This window comes from Dicentrarchus labrax, unplaced genomic scaffold (assembly GCF_905237075.1).
Source record: "Dicentrarchus labrax unplaced genomic scaffold, dlabrax2021, whole genome shotgun sequence".
NCBI lineage: Eukaryota > Metazoa > Chordata > Actinopteri > Moronidae > Dicentrarchus > Dicentrarchus labrax.
The window spans coordinates 28274311-28296642 of record NW_026136715.1 but is presented as its reverse complement, the minus strand read 5'-3'; the positions used below and the strand labels follow the sequence as shown (position 1 = coordinate 28296642).

At 39.5% G+C, this 22332-nt stretch overlaps 1 protein-coding gene and 1 long non-coding RNA gene across 9 annotated transcripts in view; one reads left to right on the top strand and one right to left on the bottom strand.

Annotated features, from left to right (window-relative positions):
• Window positions 1-2893: 2893 nt before the first annotated feature.
• On the top strand, window positions 2894-17933 carry rbbp8l (retinoblastoma binding protein 8-like). 8 transcript variants are annotated; one of them, XM_051426040.1, is made up of 14 exons: window positions 2894-3054; window positions 5677-5772; window positions 5897-5939; window positions 7262-7357; window positions 8061-8173; window positions 8994-9069; window positions 9401-9555; window positions 9944-9987; window positions 10436-10509; window positions 11656-12394; window positions 12499-12595; window positions 12686-12750; window positions 12873-13017; window positions 13708-17933. In XM_051426040.1, exons 2-14 carry the CDS (start codon window positions 5706-5708, stop codon window positions 13767-13769), a joined length of 1776 nt encoding a protein of 591 aa, XP_051282000.1. In that variant the 5' UTR covers window positions 2894-3054; window positions 5677-5705; the 3' UTR covers window positions 13770-17933. The 8 variants fall into 8 exon arrangements, with proteins under 8 accessions (XP_051282000.1, XP_051282003.1, XP_051281996.1 ...); XM_051426043.1 differs by having other exon boundaries at window positions 9374-9555; window positions 12876-13017; XM_051426036.1 differs by having other exon boundaries at window positions 9374-9555.
• LOC127377845 (uncharacterized) overlaps window positions 15084-22332 on the bottom strand; it is an 88426-nt gene continuing 81177 nt past the window's right edge. The window contains exon 2 of the long non-coding RNA XR_007887773.1: window positions 15084-15268. This is a non-coding gene — a long non-coding RNA (uncharacterized LOC127377845). The remainder of the gene's footprint in view (window positions 15269-22332) is intronic.

Sequence of the window (22332 nt, the reverse complement as noted above, 5' to 3'; positions counted from 1 at the left end):
TTACATATAAAACAAAACAAAAAGGAGCCAACAATGAGTTTCGCCTGATGCTTCATCAGATTTGCTCTGTGGTTAATACAATAGTACAGAAAATATATGTATTTTGGATCTACTGTAGTATTGTAATATTGAAAAATATATCAAATGAAATGCAGTTTTTACACTCTGATATGAATTGTATCACATTGTCTTTTATGAAAGAATATCTATATTTATTCTTGAATGATAGAATTACATTTACTATTGCCTATTGTACTGTATTGGAATGTGAACCTGTTGGATTTGCTGCTAATCAGCACCTGATTATTTAAAGACACACCTGATGGCAATTAAACACAGAGCGACTCTGATGAAGCAACATGCAAAACGCTTTTTGTTTTATCTGTAATGTAATAAAACAGTTTCAATCCCAATATCCCAGTGTGTGCTAGAATATTTTTATTTTTATTTTTATTTTTTTTAGAAAAAATATACATATGGAGGCCACGTTTTACTACATAGAACACTAAAACTGCTATTGCATGTGTACAAAATACAATTAATTCCCACCTTTTGAAAGAAAGTGTAATTCAGGTAAAACAATATGAGATCAATCTGACCAGTGTTAGTTGTAGTTAATCACAGACTATACCATAACATACCACCTCCAATTATTCATGTTTTCATTGTGGGTTGTTATGTGGGATTGTGATTGGGATTGTAATGTAAATAATACATACCATACACACATATCGAAAAATGGTGAATGTTCACACTTTAAAAGCACAGAATTATTAGGAGTCAATCATGTTGTATTCATCCATCTATATCATTTTATACATTGATGGCAATAGGCTGCCAAGTCCACCCACAGGAATAACCTATTCAGTCAACCCCACATAAGTTCTTCATCAAAATGAACCTATGTTGATCACACAGGCTATCAACACACAGTCCGCCCCCGATGTGTAACGAGGCACCCAAAACATTTTGACAAAAAACCTGCTCTGACAACTTTCCATACAATCATAGCTAATACCTTCTGCCATAAAGGCATATTAGGGCTAGTTAAAAACAAAGCAAACATTAGAGTAAAGGTCCAAGGGTACGGCATTAACATGGTTAACTGAGAATGTAACAGAGCAAACAGCTAATGAGTCTCAGAATGTTTAAGAAAGGTTTTGATAACTAGCTAATGAGCTATTTAGAGGAGAACTAACCAAGTTATGTGCATCATTCTCCAGTGCATCTTTTACTGGTTGAACATAAACAGCAACAACAAGATAGTGATGATAATATGGTTTCATCTTTACATAAAAAGAAACAGTGTCCATTATCCTTGTGGCAGGTTGGTTGTCTCAACCATATACCACTTGTGCCTCTTTGTTGTTTTTTGCCCTTCTGTGTGGTCATTTTATATCTCTGTCATTGTTTTGTGTACTTTGTTTTTTTGGACAACAAATGTTGACAGTCACTTCAAACAGAGGTTCAGGCCTACAGTAAGCCCTCCCTGCTCTGTGCCTGCGCTCAGTAGCCCATTCAGCAATCCACCCATGCCCTTAGTAGTAAGTACATGTCTGTCCTGCCAAAGAGACTATTGCTTACCTCCTGAAAAACCTCTGTTTGTTGTCCAACAGCCAGGAGCCCCGTCTCTCTTTCTCTCTCCTTTGATCTCTCTTTTCAATATCAAGTCTTTCTGTGCTGGACCTAAGGCCGGGCTGGGACTTCTCTCTCTCCCTTCCTCCCTCCTGGAACTGGATCTCTATCCTCCAGGGGTTTTAGTCTCATCTCTCTGTCTTGTCTCTTCTTCCCCTTTGTAAGTGATGTGTTTGAGCTTTGACTCTTAATGCAGTCTGTCCTCTTTCCAGGCCTTGGTGGTGGAGAGCAGATTGTGTGGCTCAGATCCTATCTGTTTGGCAGCACCTAGAAGTTTCTCAACATCTTCCCAAATCCATATACAAATGAATCCGCCATTCTGAATTTCTATATTGATATTTTACTATTATTATTTTAGCCTATTCTGCACACATGGCATCTACTGCATGCCTGTCCATCCTGGAAGAATAATCCCTCCTCTGTCTCTTCCTGAGGTTTCATCCTTGTGTATCAGTGACACTGACAATAAAAACATAATCATACATTACTGTTAATCCTCTCCATAAGTGTAGATATTTATTGCACCTGTGGCAGCAGGGAGTGGCTGTTTGAAGGTGGACAAAGAGGATGACGATGAAGATGCAGCCTCTGTCCGGTCAGGCTGGTTATAAGGAATTTTGTTCAGGAATCAGGAAATGGCGTTTTTCACATCATGTCTAGTTTCAGAGACAAGATGCGTGCCATTGCTATTGTCTGTTGTTTGCCATCGATTTACATACCAGTACCACAGTCATTGGGTTCACCCCACCCTGTGGCCGCTTTATGGCTCATGGCTGCCTCTATGCGTTGTATGTACAAAGACAGCATTCGAGATATGATTTCTTTAACACTAAAGTTATTATCAATCTCCAAATGTGTGATCACAGCCTCTGTGTCGAACATGTGTAGGTTAAAGTTTGGGACACATTGAGGCTTTAATGCTATTTATTCATTGCCATGCTTTAAGCGTTACAATTTATGCCAGCATTGTGAGCTTATTTATGAATATAATTTAATCAGATACAAATCATTCAAACATTGTCTCTCTAACTTCTGATTTCAGTGCACTCTGAGGTTTCTGCACTGGATGTGTCTGTTACCCAATCGGTTTTGTCCCTCTATCCCCAGGGCTTTATGGGTCCGGTTTAGCTGGTTATGTGGGATTTCAGCAGAACAGGAATATCAAGGGAGAACTTGCCCAGGCCTCTGTGTTTGTGTTCCTCAAGGGGACAACCGCTCCAACCGGTTTTCTAGGGTGGAGAGATGAGAGAAGGGAGGGTGTGGGGCGTTCTCCCTCACCTCATTCTCCTCTCTCTTTCTCTCTTCGTTATTGCGCATTCTCTTCCTCTGTCTCAGTGTAACTCCGTCCATCTCTGAAGTCTGAACGAGCAAAAGCTGTGCCCAGCAGCGAACGGCTGAAGGGGTCCTTGGCTGTATGAGGTGAGTTACCACTGACTGAGCTCTAAGGTGTTGCCCGAGGGCTGGAATAGGTTGGCTGACAGGTGGGTAGAGTAGGTGCAGGTATGTGCGGCTGGGAGGATTGAGCTGGCATACATGATCGTGGCCTTATCAGGCCTTTCAGTGAGTGTGTGTGGGTGTGAGCTGAGTTTTTTTTAGATTACCACACTTTGTTCACATAATGTTATTATAAAATGTAAGCAGGCATATATTTGCAATATAGCAGCAAGTCTATATAGATAGATATAAAGCTGCTTGTCAATGATAAGATACATGGAGGCCTTTAATTAAGCAAACACAATGTGCAATACAGCAACTCTTCTACATGAGCTCAGGGTTCATATTGAGGACATTAGACATAAAAGATGTAGATGTAGCTTGTGTGTGTGTGTGTGTGTGTGTGTGTGTGTGTGTGTGTGTGTGTGTGTGTGTGTGTGTGTGTGTGTGTGTGTGTGTGTGTGTGTGTGTGTGTGTGTGTGTGTGTGTGTGTGTGTGTGTGTGTGTGTGTGTGTGTGTGTGTGTGTGTGTGTGTGTGTGTGTGTGTGTGTGTGTGTGTGTGTGTGTGTGTGTGTGTGTGTGTGTGTGTGTGTATGTAGGTGTATGTGTGTATGTAGGCGTGTGTGTGTGTGTGTGTGTGTGTGTGTGTGTGTGTGTGTGTGTGTGTGTGTTTGTGTATGTAGGTGTACGTGTGTATGTAGGCGTGTGTGTGTGCGTGTGTGTGTGTGTGTGTGTGTGTGTGTGTGTAGGGTGGAGTTCATACACAAGTGCAACAGACTGAAGTTTTTTATATTAAAATATCATTCATCATTATTTGCATAAAAGTCATGTTCTCTCATTATGCCTGTTTCTGTGCTTGTCACCGTTAAAATAAAGGATTGACATTAATGGTCATTCCTGTCACATTGTTAGTCAGTCGAGATGACAATGAGAAGCCACAGGAGTATTGAAAGCAAAGCAGTTCCGACAATAGCTCCGAGTGGCATTTTTTTAGAACCCGGCTGCTCCGTTTGATTGGAGCAGCATCAGCTGATATTGTGTGACAGAGGTGAATGAGGCCTGGATTCCAAAACATCCGCTCACAACTTAAGTCGGGTTTCAATCAAACAACAAACATCTGAGCTGATGGGAGGTGTTTGAGAACATTTACGGCAGTGAGATATGCAGCCAGGTTGTTATCTGCACAGCCTCTCTATAGGTGTGTGGCATCCAGGACTACATATTTGCAGAGAATGTGATAATACCTCAGTCAAGAGTGGGAGAAGTATGATGCAGTGGTGTCAGAATAATAGTTAGACACAGTGACAAGCGTACGTGTGTGTGTGTGTGTGTGTGTGTGTGTGTGTGTGTGTGTGTGTGTGTGTGTGTGAATAATGATCTAGAGACAGCAGAGCAGACACATAAAGGCAGACAGGTCTTTTCTTGCTCTGCTGAGGTGATCTGAACAGCCATTTGCCTGACATATCCCGACATGTCGAGGGAGCCTGATCCACGCTGATCAAAATGCTAAATAGTACTCATTGCATGTGTTTGTGCACATACAGAGCGTGTGTGTGTGTGTGTGTGTGTGTGTGTGTGTGTGTGTGTGTGTGTGTGTGTGTGTGTGTGTGTGTTGTTGCGACAGAGAGCAAAGGAAACACATATTAAGGATTCCAGTTTGCAGACAAAAAAAAGTTTGTTTCAATAAAGTATACACTCTTATTAGTTTCAGATTGACACCATGTGATGTGCACACACACATGCGCAAACTGTAAAAGCTGTGCTTAATGCACATGAAACAAACTGCAGACGGAAGTCTCACCAGGCAGGACCAGTCTAACTAGTTTCAATCATCGTTGCTATAACAACGAAATTTGCTCCCACATTTGTGTACGGCTTGTGAAAGTATAGTGCCAGCAAAATGTGCAGTGCTGTACCTCTACATGCACGACGCAGTCCTCAGGCTGTAACGCCCAACTGATTTATTGTGGTTCCACTCCATTTGTACATTGATGTTGAAGTAGGGCGGGTGAAGGGTCGCAATGTAGTCAAGACATCAATAATTGGCCTATTTAAAATGGTGGAATAAATGGTTGAAATATGTGGATCACAGTTCAAAAATATTGAAGGATTTGGGCTTGAGGAGGAGGCCCCTTATGTGTGTAGGTATGTGCATATGTATACGTATATGTATATAGGTGCACATATAACATATATGTTATAAAGTGCCATCTAAGGTGCTAATCTTAACCCTGACTAAGCTGTTTCAGCATAAATGCATCACAACTTTCTGCGTAGTGCTCTTTATATATTTTTTGGCCCTGCCACTCTAAACAGCCTGAATCTGCCACTGTTTATATATATTAATTTTGCTTGCTATCATTTTATCTCACTATAAAATATATAAATATTGCAAGAATGCTATAATTATTAACAACATCATATGTAAGCAAATGTAAAATGATGTATACTCTTGCACTCTTGTAATAATGTATTTAGAAGAAGGGTCATAATGTCAAATCCAGACAAGTCTAATACATTTAGAAGGGAAATTCGGTTTAAAAGCATGCAATACTTTTTAATTCTATCAAAATATATAAAACACATTATATCTTTCTTTTGCTGTAGAGTCTGACTCAAGGTCAAATTAGAGTACCATGGCAATGGAGTGCTTCAACAGCCTTCTCCTGAAACTGCGGGAGGTCCACGAGCGGGAAGTAGAGGGTGAGTGGAAATCATGAGAGCAGCAGCCACTGGTGACACACAAAGAAGAGAGAGAAGTTGTAATGCAGCTGAAATACAATCTCATCCTCTTCTTAACCAGGTGTGTTGTGTTTTTGACTTACAGGGTGGCAGGCGAAAATCCAAGAGCTGTCCAACAAGAAGGGCTGGTGAGTGGGTTCTTAATTTCAGCGAGGTCTCTGGGTGATCATGTTTAGACAACGCTAACAAGTTATTCAAGTTTAATGGTACACAAGATCAGCCCTTTGGGAGCTGCGCTCAGGCTCTTTGTGTGGCCCAGGTAGGCAGGCATGCTGGTCCTGCACCTGGCTCTGTGTTGGTCCATATCGTGTTTAGCTTGTAAGGAGTCTCATGTTGTAACAAGTCATTCAGTCTACCACTGAGTCACAAAATCTCTGTTTCGTTTCTGCTTAGAAGCAGTGAAAAAAAACAACTGGCAAAGCGGGATCACTTTAGATTTTCGATAAAAATGGAAGCTTGTTCAATTAATTGAGTCTTTCAGTTTCAAAACATCTCATTACTATCAAAATTTTGTTCCACTTATTCTCAGTACTTCATTAATTTACTGAAGTACTGTATTTAAGTGCAATTTTAACTTTTTAACTTACTTGAACATTGAGTAAATTACCCATTCCATTCAGTTAACTGAACTTAAAAGTAAGAATAATTGTATCAAAGTCTTATGCAGCACTTATATGAACTTATTTCAATGTATCTGAATAAAGTAAGATATTTACTTTTAACAAATGTTACTGCTTAAGTTGAATTTACTCAGTTTCTTTAGTTCTACTAAACCAAATTATTACCTTACTTGTCAGCTGACGTAAGATAACTTAATAACTTAAAATTAATCGATTATCAAAATAGTAGCAAATTCATTTTCTGTGGACCAACTTATCTAATTGTCACTGCTGTAATGCTGTAGCCTACGTTATATGAGTAACATCAAATCTTTCACGATGATCTGAAATCTGAAGCATTATAGCACAAATTGAATTAGTGGAACAAACTGGAAATATATATTACCGCTACTTAAAATACTGCACAAATTTAAATTCAAAACAACTGAGTTATTACTACAGCAGTTTCCTATTTGATACTTAAAGTACATTTTGTTAATAATACTTTTACTTAGAAGTAGAATGCAGTCATGAGTTTTATAGTATGTTCTTTACCTCTTGCAGCACTTAAAAAGAAGTAGAGTAATAGAAAGAAATGCAGCAACAGCCTTGAAACTAAAGGGAAATAGAATATGTGAAGTAGCCTGTTGTAGTGTTAGTATTTCTGTCTGATTCTTCAGCCATATTGCTTGTTGTTTCGGAATAAATGTTCCAGAGAATATGTATTAGTCTGTGTCTCACTGATCACAGAACGATTGACATACTATCTGATCGGCATTAAGTTTTGATAGTAGACTCATTCCTTTTTTGTGTGTCCCATTGTGTGTGTGTGTGTGCATGCATGTAAACAGTGACACAAAGCGAATGGAGGAACTGTTCAGCAAAAACCAGCAGATGAAAGAACAGCAGAGATTACTTACCGAGAACATCAAGACACTGGAGAACAGGTACTGATGTTAAATTCCACTTCTGTTTGAGTGTGTATACAGTATACCATATGGGAATCAAGGCCTCCTCATGAAAATGCCATTTGGCATCACTAAACAATCAGGTGTCCCAAGCCAAGGAAAGGTGAACCTAAAGGTACAGCATGTAACATTCAAGAGCTGTTTTTATCTACAGAGGGAGTCTGCCATGTCGAACCGCCATGTTTCTACAGTAGCCCAGAACGGACAGCACAAAGAATAGCCTTTTTCAAGAATTTTGCAACCACCATAGTTTCTCCCACACACTTGGAATGGGAAGGTGAGGCAGCTGTTGCCACTAAATCATACACTTAAAGCAGCTATAATCTTTTCTTTATTATAAACCTAAGAAAAGATCTGTGGAACTATTGCTGAACCAGATTCACTGTGGCCATGATGATGGTAAATAATACTTTAACAAGGTACAAGTAGAAAAGAGTCATCAAGTCAGCAAACTGACTCAGCAATGTCTAAAAGTCGGACCAAGTAAAGCTGTGGCAGTAAAACCTCAGTGTACTGAACTGAGAAATGGTGCATTTTATTGCTTATAAATTCAACTTCAAACTCTGCACATACACCATTCTGCACATCACACTGTAGGAACAAGAGAATCTCATTTGTGACTGGAGGGTGGCTTTAAGATTAGTGTTTCTGATGTTGTGTGGTTTTCTGCTGCTTGTCCCAGGCTGCGGGCGGGGCTGTGTGACAGATGTACAGTGACTCAAGAGGTAGCCAAGAGAAGACAGCAGGAATTTGAAGCCTCACAAATACAGAGCATCCAGCACATGTCTATACTAGGTATTCTGTTTATGTGTGTTCTTCTAATCAATGACCAAACCATCCCTCTGTTTGTCCTCCATCACTTGTCTCTTGTATCACATCTCTTATCAGCCTTGCATCCCTACCTAAGCATTTACTTCTCTTTGCCTTCTGGCATTTGGTTGTGGCTTCCCAGAACTTTCTTTAAACTACCTATCCATGTTTTTCCTTTCCCTTAAAATGTTTTAAAGACAACATTGTTGGTAAAACAATGCTGTAGGTAACTAACCAGCCGCTGGTTAGTGTAGCTTAACAAACAGTGGAAACATGTTGTTACCTTTGGAGAGCTGGAGGCTAGCCATTATCAGTCTATGTATTAAAGCTGCAGTAGGACGTTTTTATAAAAACAGCTTTTTGTCATCTTTGCTGAAACGTTCACTATATCCTGACAGTAGAACATGAGACGGATAATCTGTAAAAAAGACTGGTTCCTCTGGCTCCTCCTAGTGCTCTTAATGGTACTTGCAAGAATCCACTGGGCCTGAACAAAAACAACCAATCAGAGCTAAGAAAGATTGAACAAGCAAGAGGATGATCATCCATTAATCAGAAGGTTTGATACCCGGCTCCTCCTGCTGCATGTAGAAGTGTCCCTGAGCAAGATACTGAACCTAAATTGCTCCAGATGCTGTGCATTAGTGTATTAATGTGTGTGAATGAGTATGAGCTTCTATTTGTGATGGCCTTTGCCATCAATATATGAATGTGTGTGAATGGGTGAATGCGGCATGTAGAGTAAAGTGCTTTGAGTAGTTGGAAGTGCAGTCCATTTACCATTTACTTGTGGCGTGTCTTGTAGCGGGAGAAATGACCAACCTGAAAAAGGAGAACAAGAGACTCAGAGATGAGATCAGAAATTTAAGAGCAGCACTCGAGTGAGTATATGGTGTTTAATTATTACGTTTTAGGATGAGTCAACTATTAATGATGATTTTTGTTGTTACTTAAAGTATTTCTCATATTTCTCAAATGGGAGACCACTAAAATAGGATTTGATTTTGATTTTTATAACCAATTTGCAAACAATTATCACCAAAATATCATCAAAATATATACATATATCACATACACAGTTTGCTGTGTGGCCAGTACCTTAACAGTAACCATTTATAACTGATCTCAGTCCACCTGAAATCAGTTTCTCACAGTGTGAGATACTGTGTGTTATGTGTGTAGCAGAGGTCACAGCGAGCACTCCTCCAACAGCAGCACCACCACGGGGGTCAAGCCAAACAGCTCCCCTGACCTTTCACCCTCTTCTGGACCCATGGCCCTCATCACTGCAGCAACCAGCAGGGCCAGCAACAAGCCAGTAGATGGTGATGTTGCAGTGAAAACTGAGGTCGAAACAAGAGCTGAAGGTGAGGATAAAGAAGGGCTGGGAGGAGAAATGTTTCGGATTGTGTGTTGATTATCTCGCTCTCTTTCTTTTTTTTCATACAATACTTAAACAAAACAAAAAGCAAGTATAATCTGCATCACAAACACAAGGATGTGTATGCAATTTACAACAGAGACACGCATGAATGCATACATACATGTACATATACATATATGTCGAATACTATGCCACTGTAATACAAAAACAAATAATTTCTACATCAGTTCAAATTAAATATGTTATCCTATAGCAGTTAAGATAGTTAATTATTTACTATTAATTAATTATTAATTTTGACAATCTTGAAAGCCTCAAATTATATGCCCCCTTCTTACATGAGTTCATGTTTTCTGTATCTTCTCAAACAGAAACTGAACACAGACAAAGGAGAGGGATGAACAGAAACCATTATGTAAGTTTCTAAATCTGCAGTTTTTCTTGTGCATGTCAAAGAAATAGTCTTAGACTTTGGGAAATACTCTTAATCCCTTTCTTGCTGAGAGTTTGATTGACACCACTCTCACATCTGTCTGTTTTATACAGAGATGTAGCCAAGAGACAGTTAGTTTAGCTTTTTTATATAAAACAGCCAGAGTGGCTCTGTCCAAAGGTGAAAAAAACATCCCCTTACCAGCAATTCTAAAGCACACTTATTAAAGGTCCAGTGTGTAACATTTAGGAGGGCCTGTTATATAAGATAAGATAAGATCATCCTTTATTGATGCAACAACAGGGAACATTTGCATTAGAGTTGTATCAATCTTACCATCTAACTCTCAGACAGGGAGTATTTGTCAGAATGTCAAACTTTTACAAGTGTAGTCATTTCTCTTGCTTTCTGCCCTTCTCCATTCTCACAGGACTCATATAAGCCTCTTTCGACTCTCGCATTACCATCCTGGAAGACAGAACCATGCTGTATTGGAGAGAGAGGGTGAGACAGAGGGACATACAGTAGGAAATTGTGTGTGTTGTGGTCTCTGTAAATAATTTTATAAGGAGTACGGTCTAGACCTGCTCTATTTGAAAAGTGTCCTGAGATAACTTCTGTTATGAACTGGCGCTAAAAAAATAAAACTGAATTTAATTTAATTTAATTTAATTGAAATACCAACTGTATCGGAATATGTAAGTAATGAGCGCATGGAACAAATCAGTGATTGATAAGATAAAAAACTGAGATTGTTTTTGGAGGCAAAGAAGAACGATTGAGGGTCAGCATTCAACTTGAATATTGAAGATTCTCTTTTAGTATTCCCTTACACTACTGGTTATTAAAAAAGTCATCACATTACTGTAATGCGCTACTAAAGCTCCTTTTCCCCCACATGGTACGGCGTATCTCAACTCTACTTGCTTTTTTGGTTTTACATTATGAATAGTACATGCTACCTGGTACTTTATTTGGTACCACCTCAGCTGTGGTTCCAAGCGAGCTGAGCCGATACTAAAACGCAATGTGAAAACACAGCAAACCACTGATTGGTTGCCTGAGATGGGACATCCTGCACAAACCTTGCATTTTTAAATAGCCAAGCTACCTGTCTCTGTCTTTCTCTCTTTACCCCATGACGCCCTTCCTCCTCTATCCCTCTTTATCCCCCTCTCCCCCTCCCTCACTAACATCAACCAGTTGAGACAGCCCCCCACCTAGAGCCGGGGTCTGCTCAAGACTTCTGCCTCTTAAAAGGTGTAAACAGGAAAGAGGCCATGTGAACCCCAACCCGATGTATTGCGAATGTGCTATATACATTTCCAAAGAATGTTCCAATAACCTGAAAAATCTCAGCATATCCCACATGCCTTAATCAGGAAATGCTGCATTTGGAATAAGGCCTAATTAGGAATATCCAAATGGAATATGCTGTTTACATAAAATGCGGAATATTCTCATACTACTGGCAGCAATTAGTGTATAGTGTAGGTTACAGTCAGCGAATAAAGACTGCAGCTTCTTAATACCAAAGTAAAGCTAGTAGTTGTAGAGGTACCAAAAGTACTACCTGACACTGTGGCCTAGTGAACTGTACAGACCTTTTAACCTCTAGCTATCTGCCTGGCCTCTGTTTCTCATTTCTAGAGCTCAGATTGTTGAAGGACTAAACCAGCAATCCTCCATCCCTCCTCAAGCTCTCCTTCTTAAGAACGCTTCTTCATCAACTGGTGGAGAAGTGAACCCTAGCAGACATGTGCTCCATGCTCCTGTCCCCTGCCGTCCTCAACCACTCACAAGCGGCCCGGTCACTCTCCCATGGCCCTTATCTGAGTCCCCTGACTGGGTTACTGCAGCTGCTACAGGGTCGAGCCTAGTGGTGCAACCTTCTCCCAAACCAAACCTGCCACGCTTTCCCAACCTGATCCTAACTGCCCAACATGGCAGCCCTAGAAGGCAGAGTTTCGGATCTCTCTGGCACAAGCAGAGCACTCCTAGGGCCCCTGCCGTAGAGCCAACTGTATTGTTCAGGTTGAGGAGTCTGTCAGAGCATGTGGAAAGTAAAACTAAGCCTGAGGAGAAAAAGGAGATCCTACCATCCAAGCCTGAGAGAATCTCTGGAGAAGGGCTCAGAGAGGTGTGCGAGGGGCCTCTGGATCTGTCAGATCGAGGAAAGTCCAAATCCAGCGAAACACCAAGAGAGTATTCACCCTCAGTCATACTAGGTGTAGAGCGAGTACAGAGCAGCCCTGAGAAGGATATGAAGACAAATCCGTCGACACACACACCAGTATCATCACCACATTGCGCCATCCCTCCTTCATCCTCCTCAACACTGCCAGTCAAACAACAAGAGGAAGAGCCTACCAGTGACCATAACCACAAGGTAATTTTTTAGCTTTTAGCACCAAAATTAAAAATCAAAGGCATGGGAGTGATGGTAATGAAGGGACAAACATGATTCATGGTATGATGGTCTTGTCACTGTAGGCAACCATAGAGCAGGAGAAGAAAGAGGAGGTGAATGGAAAGACAGACCAAAGCAATGAGAAGAAGGTGCCTGTCCTCACTATATCTTTACGTCCAGGTAAGCGACTTAGATTCATATGTGTCTGTGTGTGCTGGCGTGTATTTACTGTGACCAAGTGATTAATCAACTTGTGTCATGTTTCTGTAGTAGTAGTGCTGGAGACTCTGAACTCTGCCCTGCAAAAGCAAGAATCCTTATCATCAAATGGCAAGGTAAGGCAATTCTAGCCACCAAAGTAGATACAGTTAGACTGTGCAAAGATATGTATGCTTATTCAGTTTTGCTATTTTTAAAGGAAAATATTAGCTAGGTAAAAGTTTCCTCTGCCCTGTAGCAGTCATCATCACCAGTTGAGACAGTAAGCAGTTGCGAAGATCAGGACGAGGAGGAAAGTGTGTCAGGACAAGAAAGCAACCAGAGCTGCAAGAGGAAGAGGGCATCTGTGGAGACAGAAACCGACAGAGAATCAGACTCAGACAGTAGGCATTACTTCACATTTCTAGTCCTTGGGTGTTTTTCTTCCCTTCTTCCATTCTTTCTTTCTCTCCAGAGTGTGGTCTTCAAATCAAATCACATACCAAAAGCTTAATGGATTAAGCTTTTTTCCCCCCACACACTAATTTCACTTCCGGTTCTGTGAACACTCAGGGATGGTTCAACACTTTGGCTTTCTTGCAAAGAATTTAGATGGGAAGAGGGATACTTTTAACATTGCCAGCATTGAAATCCATTTAAACGTCTAAAGCTCACTAATTATAACACATTATGTCTTGTTTGTTCAATTCATATAAGTATCAGAGTTTATGGGGTGCTCTGTACTGGACATGCCTGCACTTAGCCATGTTTTGTTACTGGTAACGAAGTTAGGCTGGTAACAATAAAACTAATAAGCCAAAATGTGAATGCATGTAAGTCTGATGAATGCTGAATTACTTTATCTCAACTGTTCTGCATGTAGTCTGACGTTTACCCAGGTCTTTTAAATGGACCAGGTCTTGGAAATTACTTCTACTCAACTGATCTGGTCTCAATTAACGTCCCTCTAACTAATTCCTTCTGTTCAGTCTTCATTTATGCTTTACACAAGTAACTCTCACATTTCCTGGGCAATGTTTCTCCCTCACCTGAAGGAACTGTTTGGAACAATTTCCGTTTTTTCCCCTTCACAGACATCCAGCAGGGGAGGAAGATCAAGATCACAGTGAGAAATGAGGAGAAGAGCCCTAGCTAGATATCACATTGACTTGGTGATCTCTCTGCATTACCTGATTGTTTTGGCCACTTGGGGGCAGTGCAACAAGCTGTTAACACAACAATGACGTATATCATCACTTTATAAAGTTGTTCTAGCCAACAGTGGAGTATTTACACATCCAGCAGACACGGAGCAACCTTAGCATTAATTTGGTGTCGTGTCTCTGGCCACCTGATGAATGTGGGTCAAATATTCACTCTGTACTGTTTTGCAGTATCTGTCTCTTTAGTAGCTACATGCTCCACTATGTTCACCTTTTGTTGAAAACAGCTGACTGCTGTCGCTGAAAATGAAACTGATAAACACATTGGTGAACCTTAAAGTTGCATGCCGTAAAATAGAGGATGCTAAAAAACTCAGTAGAGCTGAGGGGAAGTGCGGTCAGGTGATAAATATCTGTTTGTCTCTTCAAGCAACTCCTTTCACATACAAGTAGTATTGTGATCCATAGTGGTGTAGTGGTTCCTGGAGAACAGGGTATACTCATATAGTTTATGCGCCAATTGTGTTTTTAAACATAAAGACACATTTGACACTGACAATTAAAATGAGACTATAAGAATTAAAGTGCTAAAGTCCTCTTATATTAGTTGCAAATTGCTCTATTGCACTAAAATGTAGTATTGCAGCTTGATGGAGATTTAGAAGTGGGTATACCCCATGCTGACCTAAAAATAAGTAGGTATAGTCTATGTATACCTGTGTATACCCTGCACTACACCACTGGCCATAATTAATATAGAAACATTGATCAGGGCAGTTTTCATTTTCTAGGAAATTACTTGGGAAGATTCAACCTCTAAATTGCTTCCTTGATAAAAATGTAATATGTAGCCTACATAAAATGATGAAGCCTACCACAAAATGAAGACCATATCATCATATCATATTGATCATATTTGACAGGACATTTGAAAAAAAACAAAATTTTTATTCTTTTACCTTAAAGCTGTCTGATACAACAGATACACATTTAGTTTTCCCAGGATTTTAGAAAACATTTTTAAAAATAGCCCTAAACTTACTAAATTTCTGCTTTTGGCGACTTGGGACATGGACATATTATCATCTCATAAAGTTGAATGGCTAATTTTAAGGTGATGAAAACACGATTCTTATTTTCAGGTGATTATACACTAATGAAAACATACCTATGAATATTATATTACATTTCTAACAATAGATCCTCCTAAATGTTACACACTGGACCTTTAAAGCATTATTAAACATCAGGGTTTGGCTCAGTGCTGTCTGTAAGGGTCCAGCTTCCTCTTCTGAGCCAGAATTCAATTCAATTCAATTCAATTTTATTTGTATAGCGCCAATTCATAACAGAAGTTATCTCAGGACACTTTTCAAATAGAGCAGGTCTAGACCGAACTCTTTAACATTAATTACAGAGACCCAACAGTACCACCATGAGCAAGCACTTGGCGACAAGGGCAAGGAAAAACTGCCTGTAAGAAGGCAGAAACCTAGGACAGACCCTCCGGCTCTAGGTGGGTGGTCGTCTGTCTCGACCAGTTGGGGTGAGAGAGAGAGAGAGAGAGAACAAAACATACGTGAATATAATAGATAGAAGATGGGAAAATAGATTATATCTGTAAAAAAAATCAACCGTGGTTGATTTTATGATGGGTGTTTACTGTTGGAAGTTTGTTTAGTTTTTGGTTCTGGTAAGTTTCTCGCTACTTCCTTTATTGCCACTGAAAAGCAGAACACAGTGCACTGTGTCTGTTATCTGTTTAAACCAGAAAAGAATAGCCCGTTTTAGTACTATTGTTACAGCAGTTTTAACACCAACTAGAGGGAGATTCCACACTTTACACAATGCAGTGGTCAGTAGAAACTGTCAAAATTGGCCTTGGTTGCAGTAATCTACTAACAGCTCAAAATACATGTTGTAACTACTTATTGATGTTGAAATGCTACACATAGAACTTTTAAAAATGTATGGCGATTGAATGGCCAGTGTGTGGGATTTAGTGGCCTCCAGCAGAGACATTGCAGAGTGCAACCAACTGAATTGCAGTCAACTTCCAAGCATGTAGAAGAAAGTATGGTGGCTGTGACTCTAACCCTAACCCTAACTTAACCCAGATTTTGAAGTAGTACATTTATGTATCACAATAAATGTACAAAGGGCCAGATTGGCATACTACAGTCAAAGGTTCACATCCAGACTCCATCCAGATCTACAACCCTACAAAATGTTCTGATATGTTCAGTGTCAATATTTTGCAACTTGGCAGGTATGTTAATTGACCCTTCGTAACTCCCACCCCTTTTTGCTCTGTGCTCCAATAACAGTTGAGCCTCTGTCAGAAACTCGGTCAACTTTCACCTTTCCTGTACTTAGATATGCTACGTGCTAGGCTCTATGTTTTGAAGATAAAATCGATATATATATAGTTACACTTTAAGTTAGCTTATGTTTTCAAAACATACCTACTGAGCCAACACTTTCAAAACACTAGCTAACTAGCTGACTTATTAATTGCTTGTTAGCAAGTTAGCTAACGTTTTGCTCAAGGACACTTCAGCCCTCTCGGACAAGGAACGTTCCCTCCTAATTACTGGTCCGTTAGCTAATGTGGGTAATGTAATATTACATTTAGTTTCAGTATATTAAAATAGTTTGCTTATGAGCTGGAACATGTAATGTCTTACTCCATACCGTAATTGGTAGGCCTATATGCTGGTATGTCCTGCTATAGCAACAACAGCACAGTCAGGTTTACAATTTCACACATTTTGCAACACATACCAGCCCTGAATATGACCAACTGAAGGCAAGTCTCTGTGCAGTAAACAGCACTATCATTGTCCTGAAACACTGACACAAGCCACGGCCGATAACTAACTTTTAATGTCCCCTCAAATTAAAAATGAGCCTCAACTTTCATCAAAAGTAAACCACTAGGTGTCTGAGTGTCACCTATTTGGGCTTAAAACTATAGTCTTTCTCTCCAGTAGTCAGATATCACACACTCTTCTAGTTTCATGTAACATGCAGTATTTATTCTATAGTTATTTCACTTTCCTGGCATTGCTGTCACTGCATGGCTATTTTTGCTACAGAGCCACCCCTCCTCTCACATCTTAAGTGACCAACAAAGGGAGAAAAAAAGAGAAAAACAGGTTCCTCTTCCTCTTTTTCATTTTCAGAATGCACATATTTTGCAAGTATTAACTTTCCGCTCACAGCTGTGACAGCTTGTGGTAAGCCGGGTGGACAGAGGCGATAAAAACACAGTGACAGAGAGTTAAATAACCTATACTTTTGTGATACAGCACTGTCAGTAGAGCCAATATTTACTCTAAACATGAGATTGTTAGTTTTCATTCTTTTTTAAAAAGTGTGCACGTTTTGATTATTCTATGTGGGCAGTCCTAATGCTGTTATATTGATTTCTACTGTTTCAATCCTGTCTCTCTAATGCAATTAGAATCCATATAGTACAATACTTGGTCAATGGTCAGTAGGCAACAACTTTCCCTGCCATTCACATCTCTCTGTTAATTAAAAGGTGTAAGTGTACTATTGTGCTTTGACTTTTACAGTATGCTAACTCTCAAGCTAAGTGTTGTTGTGTTAAAAGCTCCAAAGCTGTGAAGCTGCAGGGGGTAACTTTTATAAAAATGTTTTTTGTCATGTTTGCTGAAACTTTCACTATATCCTGACAGTAGAACATGAAACAGATAATCTGTAGAAAATCTGGTTCCTCTGGCTCCTCCTAGTGCTCCTAGTGGCATTTACAAGAATGCGGGCCTCTCATTCCCAGGGTGTCAAATACAGATGCTTTGGAACTCTGGGAAGACTCAAAAGTCAACTATCTTCAAGCCACCAACCCAAAGCGTCCTTATATCTTTCTCAGCTCTGATTGGTTGGCCCATTGTCCAGGCCCATCAGGAGCACTAGGAGGAGCCAGAAGAACCTCATTTTTTCACAGATTATCTGTCACATGTACTACTGTCAGGATATAGTGAAAGTTTCAGCAAATATTTATGTAATTTTTTGCTAGTAGTTACCTACGGCAGTTTTAACAGATATGTTTGTTTCTTCGAGTGATATAAAGTGCATTAGAAACTATTGTATGAATGCACTACTTCCAAAATAAATTTCCGTTCTTAAATGTTGCCTCTGTAGCTCCCACTGTGTATAATTCAGCTCTTATATTTTGTACCATGACATACACCTCTTTTACAGTTGGGTGAATTATCTTCAGTGAATGATGATGAGTGTAACATCATGTCACACATTATGTCCAGTACATGCAAAACAGTTCTGGACACCAATGGAAACCAATGGAAACCATCATGTTTGTCATATACTAGTGTGATACACCTTTAATGTTACAGGAAATCTATTTGTAGATTATTAAACTAGGAAACATTTTGAAGTAAAGCTATGTGACTAAAGTCATAGAGTCTAAAATAACAAATTTGCAGGGAAGCAGAGCATTCCATCAACTCTATTCATCTTGAATCTCAGATGAGGTTTGATTCCTCCTAGTGCTCTTAATGGCATTTACAATAATCAACCATACAACAAAGACAATAACCAATTAACCAATAACCGATTGTTGAGTCTCATTCCCAGTGTCTGTGTTTGACGACCTGGGAATGAGACTCAACAATCAGCTATGTTTCTTGGCTCTGATTGGTTGTTTTCGTTCAGGCCCGGTGGATTCTTGTAAATACTATTAGGAGCACTAGAAGGAGCCAGATGAACCAGATTTTTTCACAGATTATCTGTCTCATGTTCTACTGTCAGGATATAGTGAACGTTTCAACAAATATGGCAAAACGTTATTTTTATAAAAGTACTGCAGCTTTAATGCAAATTGAGACACCTGTGTGAACTAAAAGTAAAGATATTTTTAAATCAGTTCTGCCCAACACACATTTTGCAAAGTGCAAACATTAAACACTAAAATATTAAAAATCTAAATTAACCACTGCACACTGGAATGACTTAACCATGACAACGTGTTTTGTCTGTAGCTTCTTCAGGTTCGCTCAGTAAAATGACATGAACACTCACAATTGTGATAAATAGGCTGCATCTGGGTCACATGACTAGTTATCAGTCTTAATTTTTTCTCTTTTTCTTTTTTCAACATGTTTTACAATTTTTTCATATGTGAATGTATATCAAAAAACATAACATTACACAAAATTACAAAATGTAACACTGGTTACTCTTAGCGTTAATTATAAGCTTGATAGTTACTGTATTAAAACTACCTTTGGGTTGTAGGTAAAGCAAGAGCACAAGGACAACTTCATCTGGGTTACTCACTCCACTTTAATGTCCGCTTCAACAGTAGGACAACTGAACACTACTTTACATCATATCACTCCGCCAATCTTAACCATCAGTAACATTACAGGTAACGTGCAGCTATGTATGTCCTCATCTACATTGCAGAACAGAATACAAATATCTTTATATATGTAGTTACCATTAAATAACTATAATAATGCAAATTTAATTAACCTAATAAAGTAATCCACAAAATAAATCTCATCTCATAATAATACAAAAAACATAGCATGATTTATCCAACAGAGTCAAAAGAATTACACCAATAAGAAAACTGATATCCATGTCCGGCTGACTGAATATGGACAAAATTAGAACAAAAACTGTATCACCATCGGCCACTGAAACACCCACATCAGTTGACCACAACTACAATTATGTAAAGTCAAGGCTGTAGCCATAGAGTCAACATTAGGGCGACCAATTATACTATTTGTGTAAAACAGTAACAAAATACAGGAAGTGAGCGAAGAAAAAAACATGCCAGGACTATGATAAAACAGTGGAATATAACACCATGTCCCATCATGCAGAGAAAACTGGTCCCACCAATGTTTACTCAGTTGTCTCTCGAATCTCTTTGTTAATATTTCTTTTGCATAAAGTGTGACAGACTGAGCAGGTCATAAGCAAGTGCAAACTCTGTAAGGGTAAAATACACCTGTGAACAGATTAGACTGTCACCCACGTGTGCAGTAATAATTAATCTATCTGCGGGTCTTTCACCATGGTAAATGAGGAACTCATTTCCCCCTGAAGTTTGAATATAGAAAGCCACAAACTGAGGCCAGTCAGCCAGAGAAAAGGGCTCATTGTGCCTGCAGCCACATATTGCACAACATGGAGACAGTCCTGACCTGAGTCAACACAATAGTCTTAAACAATTCAATTCAATTCAATTTTATTTTATTTGTATAGCGTCAATTCATAACAGAAGTTATCTCAGGACACTTTTCAAATAGAGCAGGTCTAGACCGAACTCTTTATAACATTATTTACAGAGACCCAACAGTACCACCATGAGCAAGACCTTGGCGATGGGGGCAAGGAGAGAGGGAGAAGGGAGAGAGGGGCTGATAAAGAGAGAAGGACAGACAGAGACAAAGGTGCAAAGCAACAACAGTAGCAACAACTATACTAATAGAAATGACTGATGATGATGATGATGAACATGAAGAAGATGATGACAAGAACAACAACGATGGGGGACGATGAACAATAACAGTAACTGTAATAATAATAATAATAATAATAACATCAGTAACATTGGCAGTGGAAGTCAAGCAGGATCATGGTAGGAGGCTCCACCAGGATCCATGAGAACCTGTGAGACGAGAAAAGAAGTAGAAGAAAAAGATGTGACGCCATTGACAGGCGACCGGTGAAACGCAGCATTGCCTGAATAAAATGACAGATTTCTCTGAGTTTGAACATTGTTGGAAACATTTGGGAGAATGTCAGAATCTATGTAGTTGATCAACTCAACTACATATAGAACATAGAGCTAGAGTTTATAGACATTTTAATGCTAACACTCACTAAGACCTTATAGTTTAGCTTACGCAGTAATACAGAGAATACATTTGAGTATTGGTTTTACTTTATTTTCAGTCAGATCATCTGCAGCTGTGAACAGCTGCTGAACACCAATTCTCTCTCTTTATTCCTCCTGCTGGGATTTGTTTTTAGCTTGTATTATCCTTCACCAATTTTTAAACTACTTTTCTCTTCTGTTGTTTTTTTTTTTTTCATTTCAATCTTATCCTGATCTCCCTACAACCCCTCCCACGCCTCTCCATCACTGCAGCCTGGGTATCAGAGGGAACTTGGTTTCTAATCCTGACTGTTGATTAAGGATTATAGATGAAGAGCCTGGAGCTTTTTTCTGACTTGTTATTGCCCGAGCCGCAGCATGTTGTGCCCTGGGGCTGAACCGCCCACGCCTCCCCTCTGCTGCCGCCTGCCTCCACCACCCAGGATGTGCTGAGCATGATAGCTGTCAAACTATCATTTGAATACATGCTAGAGCTGTTCTGCCCACCATGCAAATGAGTCCCTCACACAACACCCATCCATGGCAGCCTTATCCACTCTTCCCGCCATCCAGGGGCGGATCTAGAGGGGTGGCACGCAGACTCTAGATCAATTTTCTTTTATGGCAATGAAATTAGGGGAGAACGTGAAAATTGCAAAATAGTTGCAACTGTTTTTAGTAGTTTTTTTCACATGCTGTTGCAACAACTAGTAACGTTAGAAAAACTACAACACCACACGGGATCTAGCTAGACCGGAAACAAAACAACAGGCACGCTGCACACACTTGTTTAAGAGTAGTAGACGTTACGTTTTGAGTGGATGGCAAGCGCGAGACACGAAATGGATGCCAATAATATTCTGAATGGAAAGTTTACTTTTAAAAAGTTGCCAAATGGTTCCATTGACAAGACCAAAGTGATGTGTGTTTTGTCGTTGTGAACTGAGCTATCATCGCAGCACGTCCAGTCTGAAATACCACTTGATGGCCAAACACACAGCTGATGAGAATTCTCCGCCCCCTCGTCAAAGCCAGGCGATAATGGATGATTTTTCAATAAAAACAACATTTGCACAAAGCAAGCCGAAGAGCATTAAAATGAGAAAAAATAATGGGACAAAAAGAAATCAAGGGACATTTAGAATAGATAAAAATGTGCGATTAATTGCGAGTTAATTATGACATTAATGCGAAAAATCGCGATTAAATATTTTAATCGTTTGACAGTACTAGTTTTTTTTATATAATTCATTTAAACTCAGTGTAGTGAGCTGTAGTGAGGATAAAATCACACTGTTGGGAGTATTCCAAGTAATTTTGTGGAAAAGATGCAGTGATAAGACAAAATTACAAACTCACAGGTATTGGTTGAATCACAGAAAATAACGAAACTTCCTGGAGGAACTGTTAGGTTCAATGAAAACAGAGGTATTTGGAAAACGATGTATTGATTTCTAATACCACCTTTCTATATGTCAATAAAATGCTTTACTAATGTGTCACAATAATGTAAGGATTTTGAGTACAAATATCTTCATTTGGGGGCTTTTCCAAGCAAATAGTAACATTAAAGTCTCCATGCCACCCCATATATGTATTTCTCTAGATCCGCCCCTGCCTCCATCCATCCGCTGCTCCATCTATCATGTTACCAGCATGAGGCTTCATCATTACGT

Bases quoted from the DNA above. Each gene is read 5' to 3' on its own strand.
- rbbp8l (XM_051426035.1), top strand. From the start codon at position 5,706: ATGGCAATGGAGTGCTTCAACAGCCTTCTCCTGAAACTGCGGGAGGTC. The intron at 12,395-12,498 runs GTAATTTTTTAG...TTGTCACTGTAG, and splicing joins CCAGTGACCATAACCACAAG to GCAACCATAGAGCAGGAGAA. The intron at 12,596-12,685 runs GTAAGCGACTTA...ATGTTTCTGTAG, and splicing joins CACTATATCTTTACGTCCAG to TAGTAGTGCTGGAGACTCTG.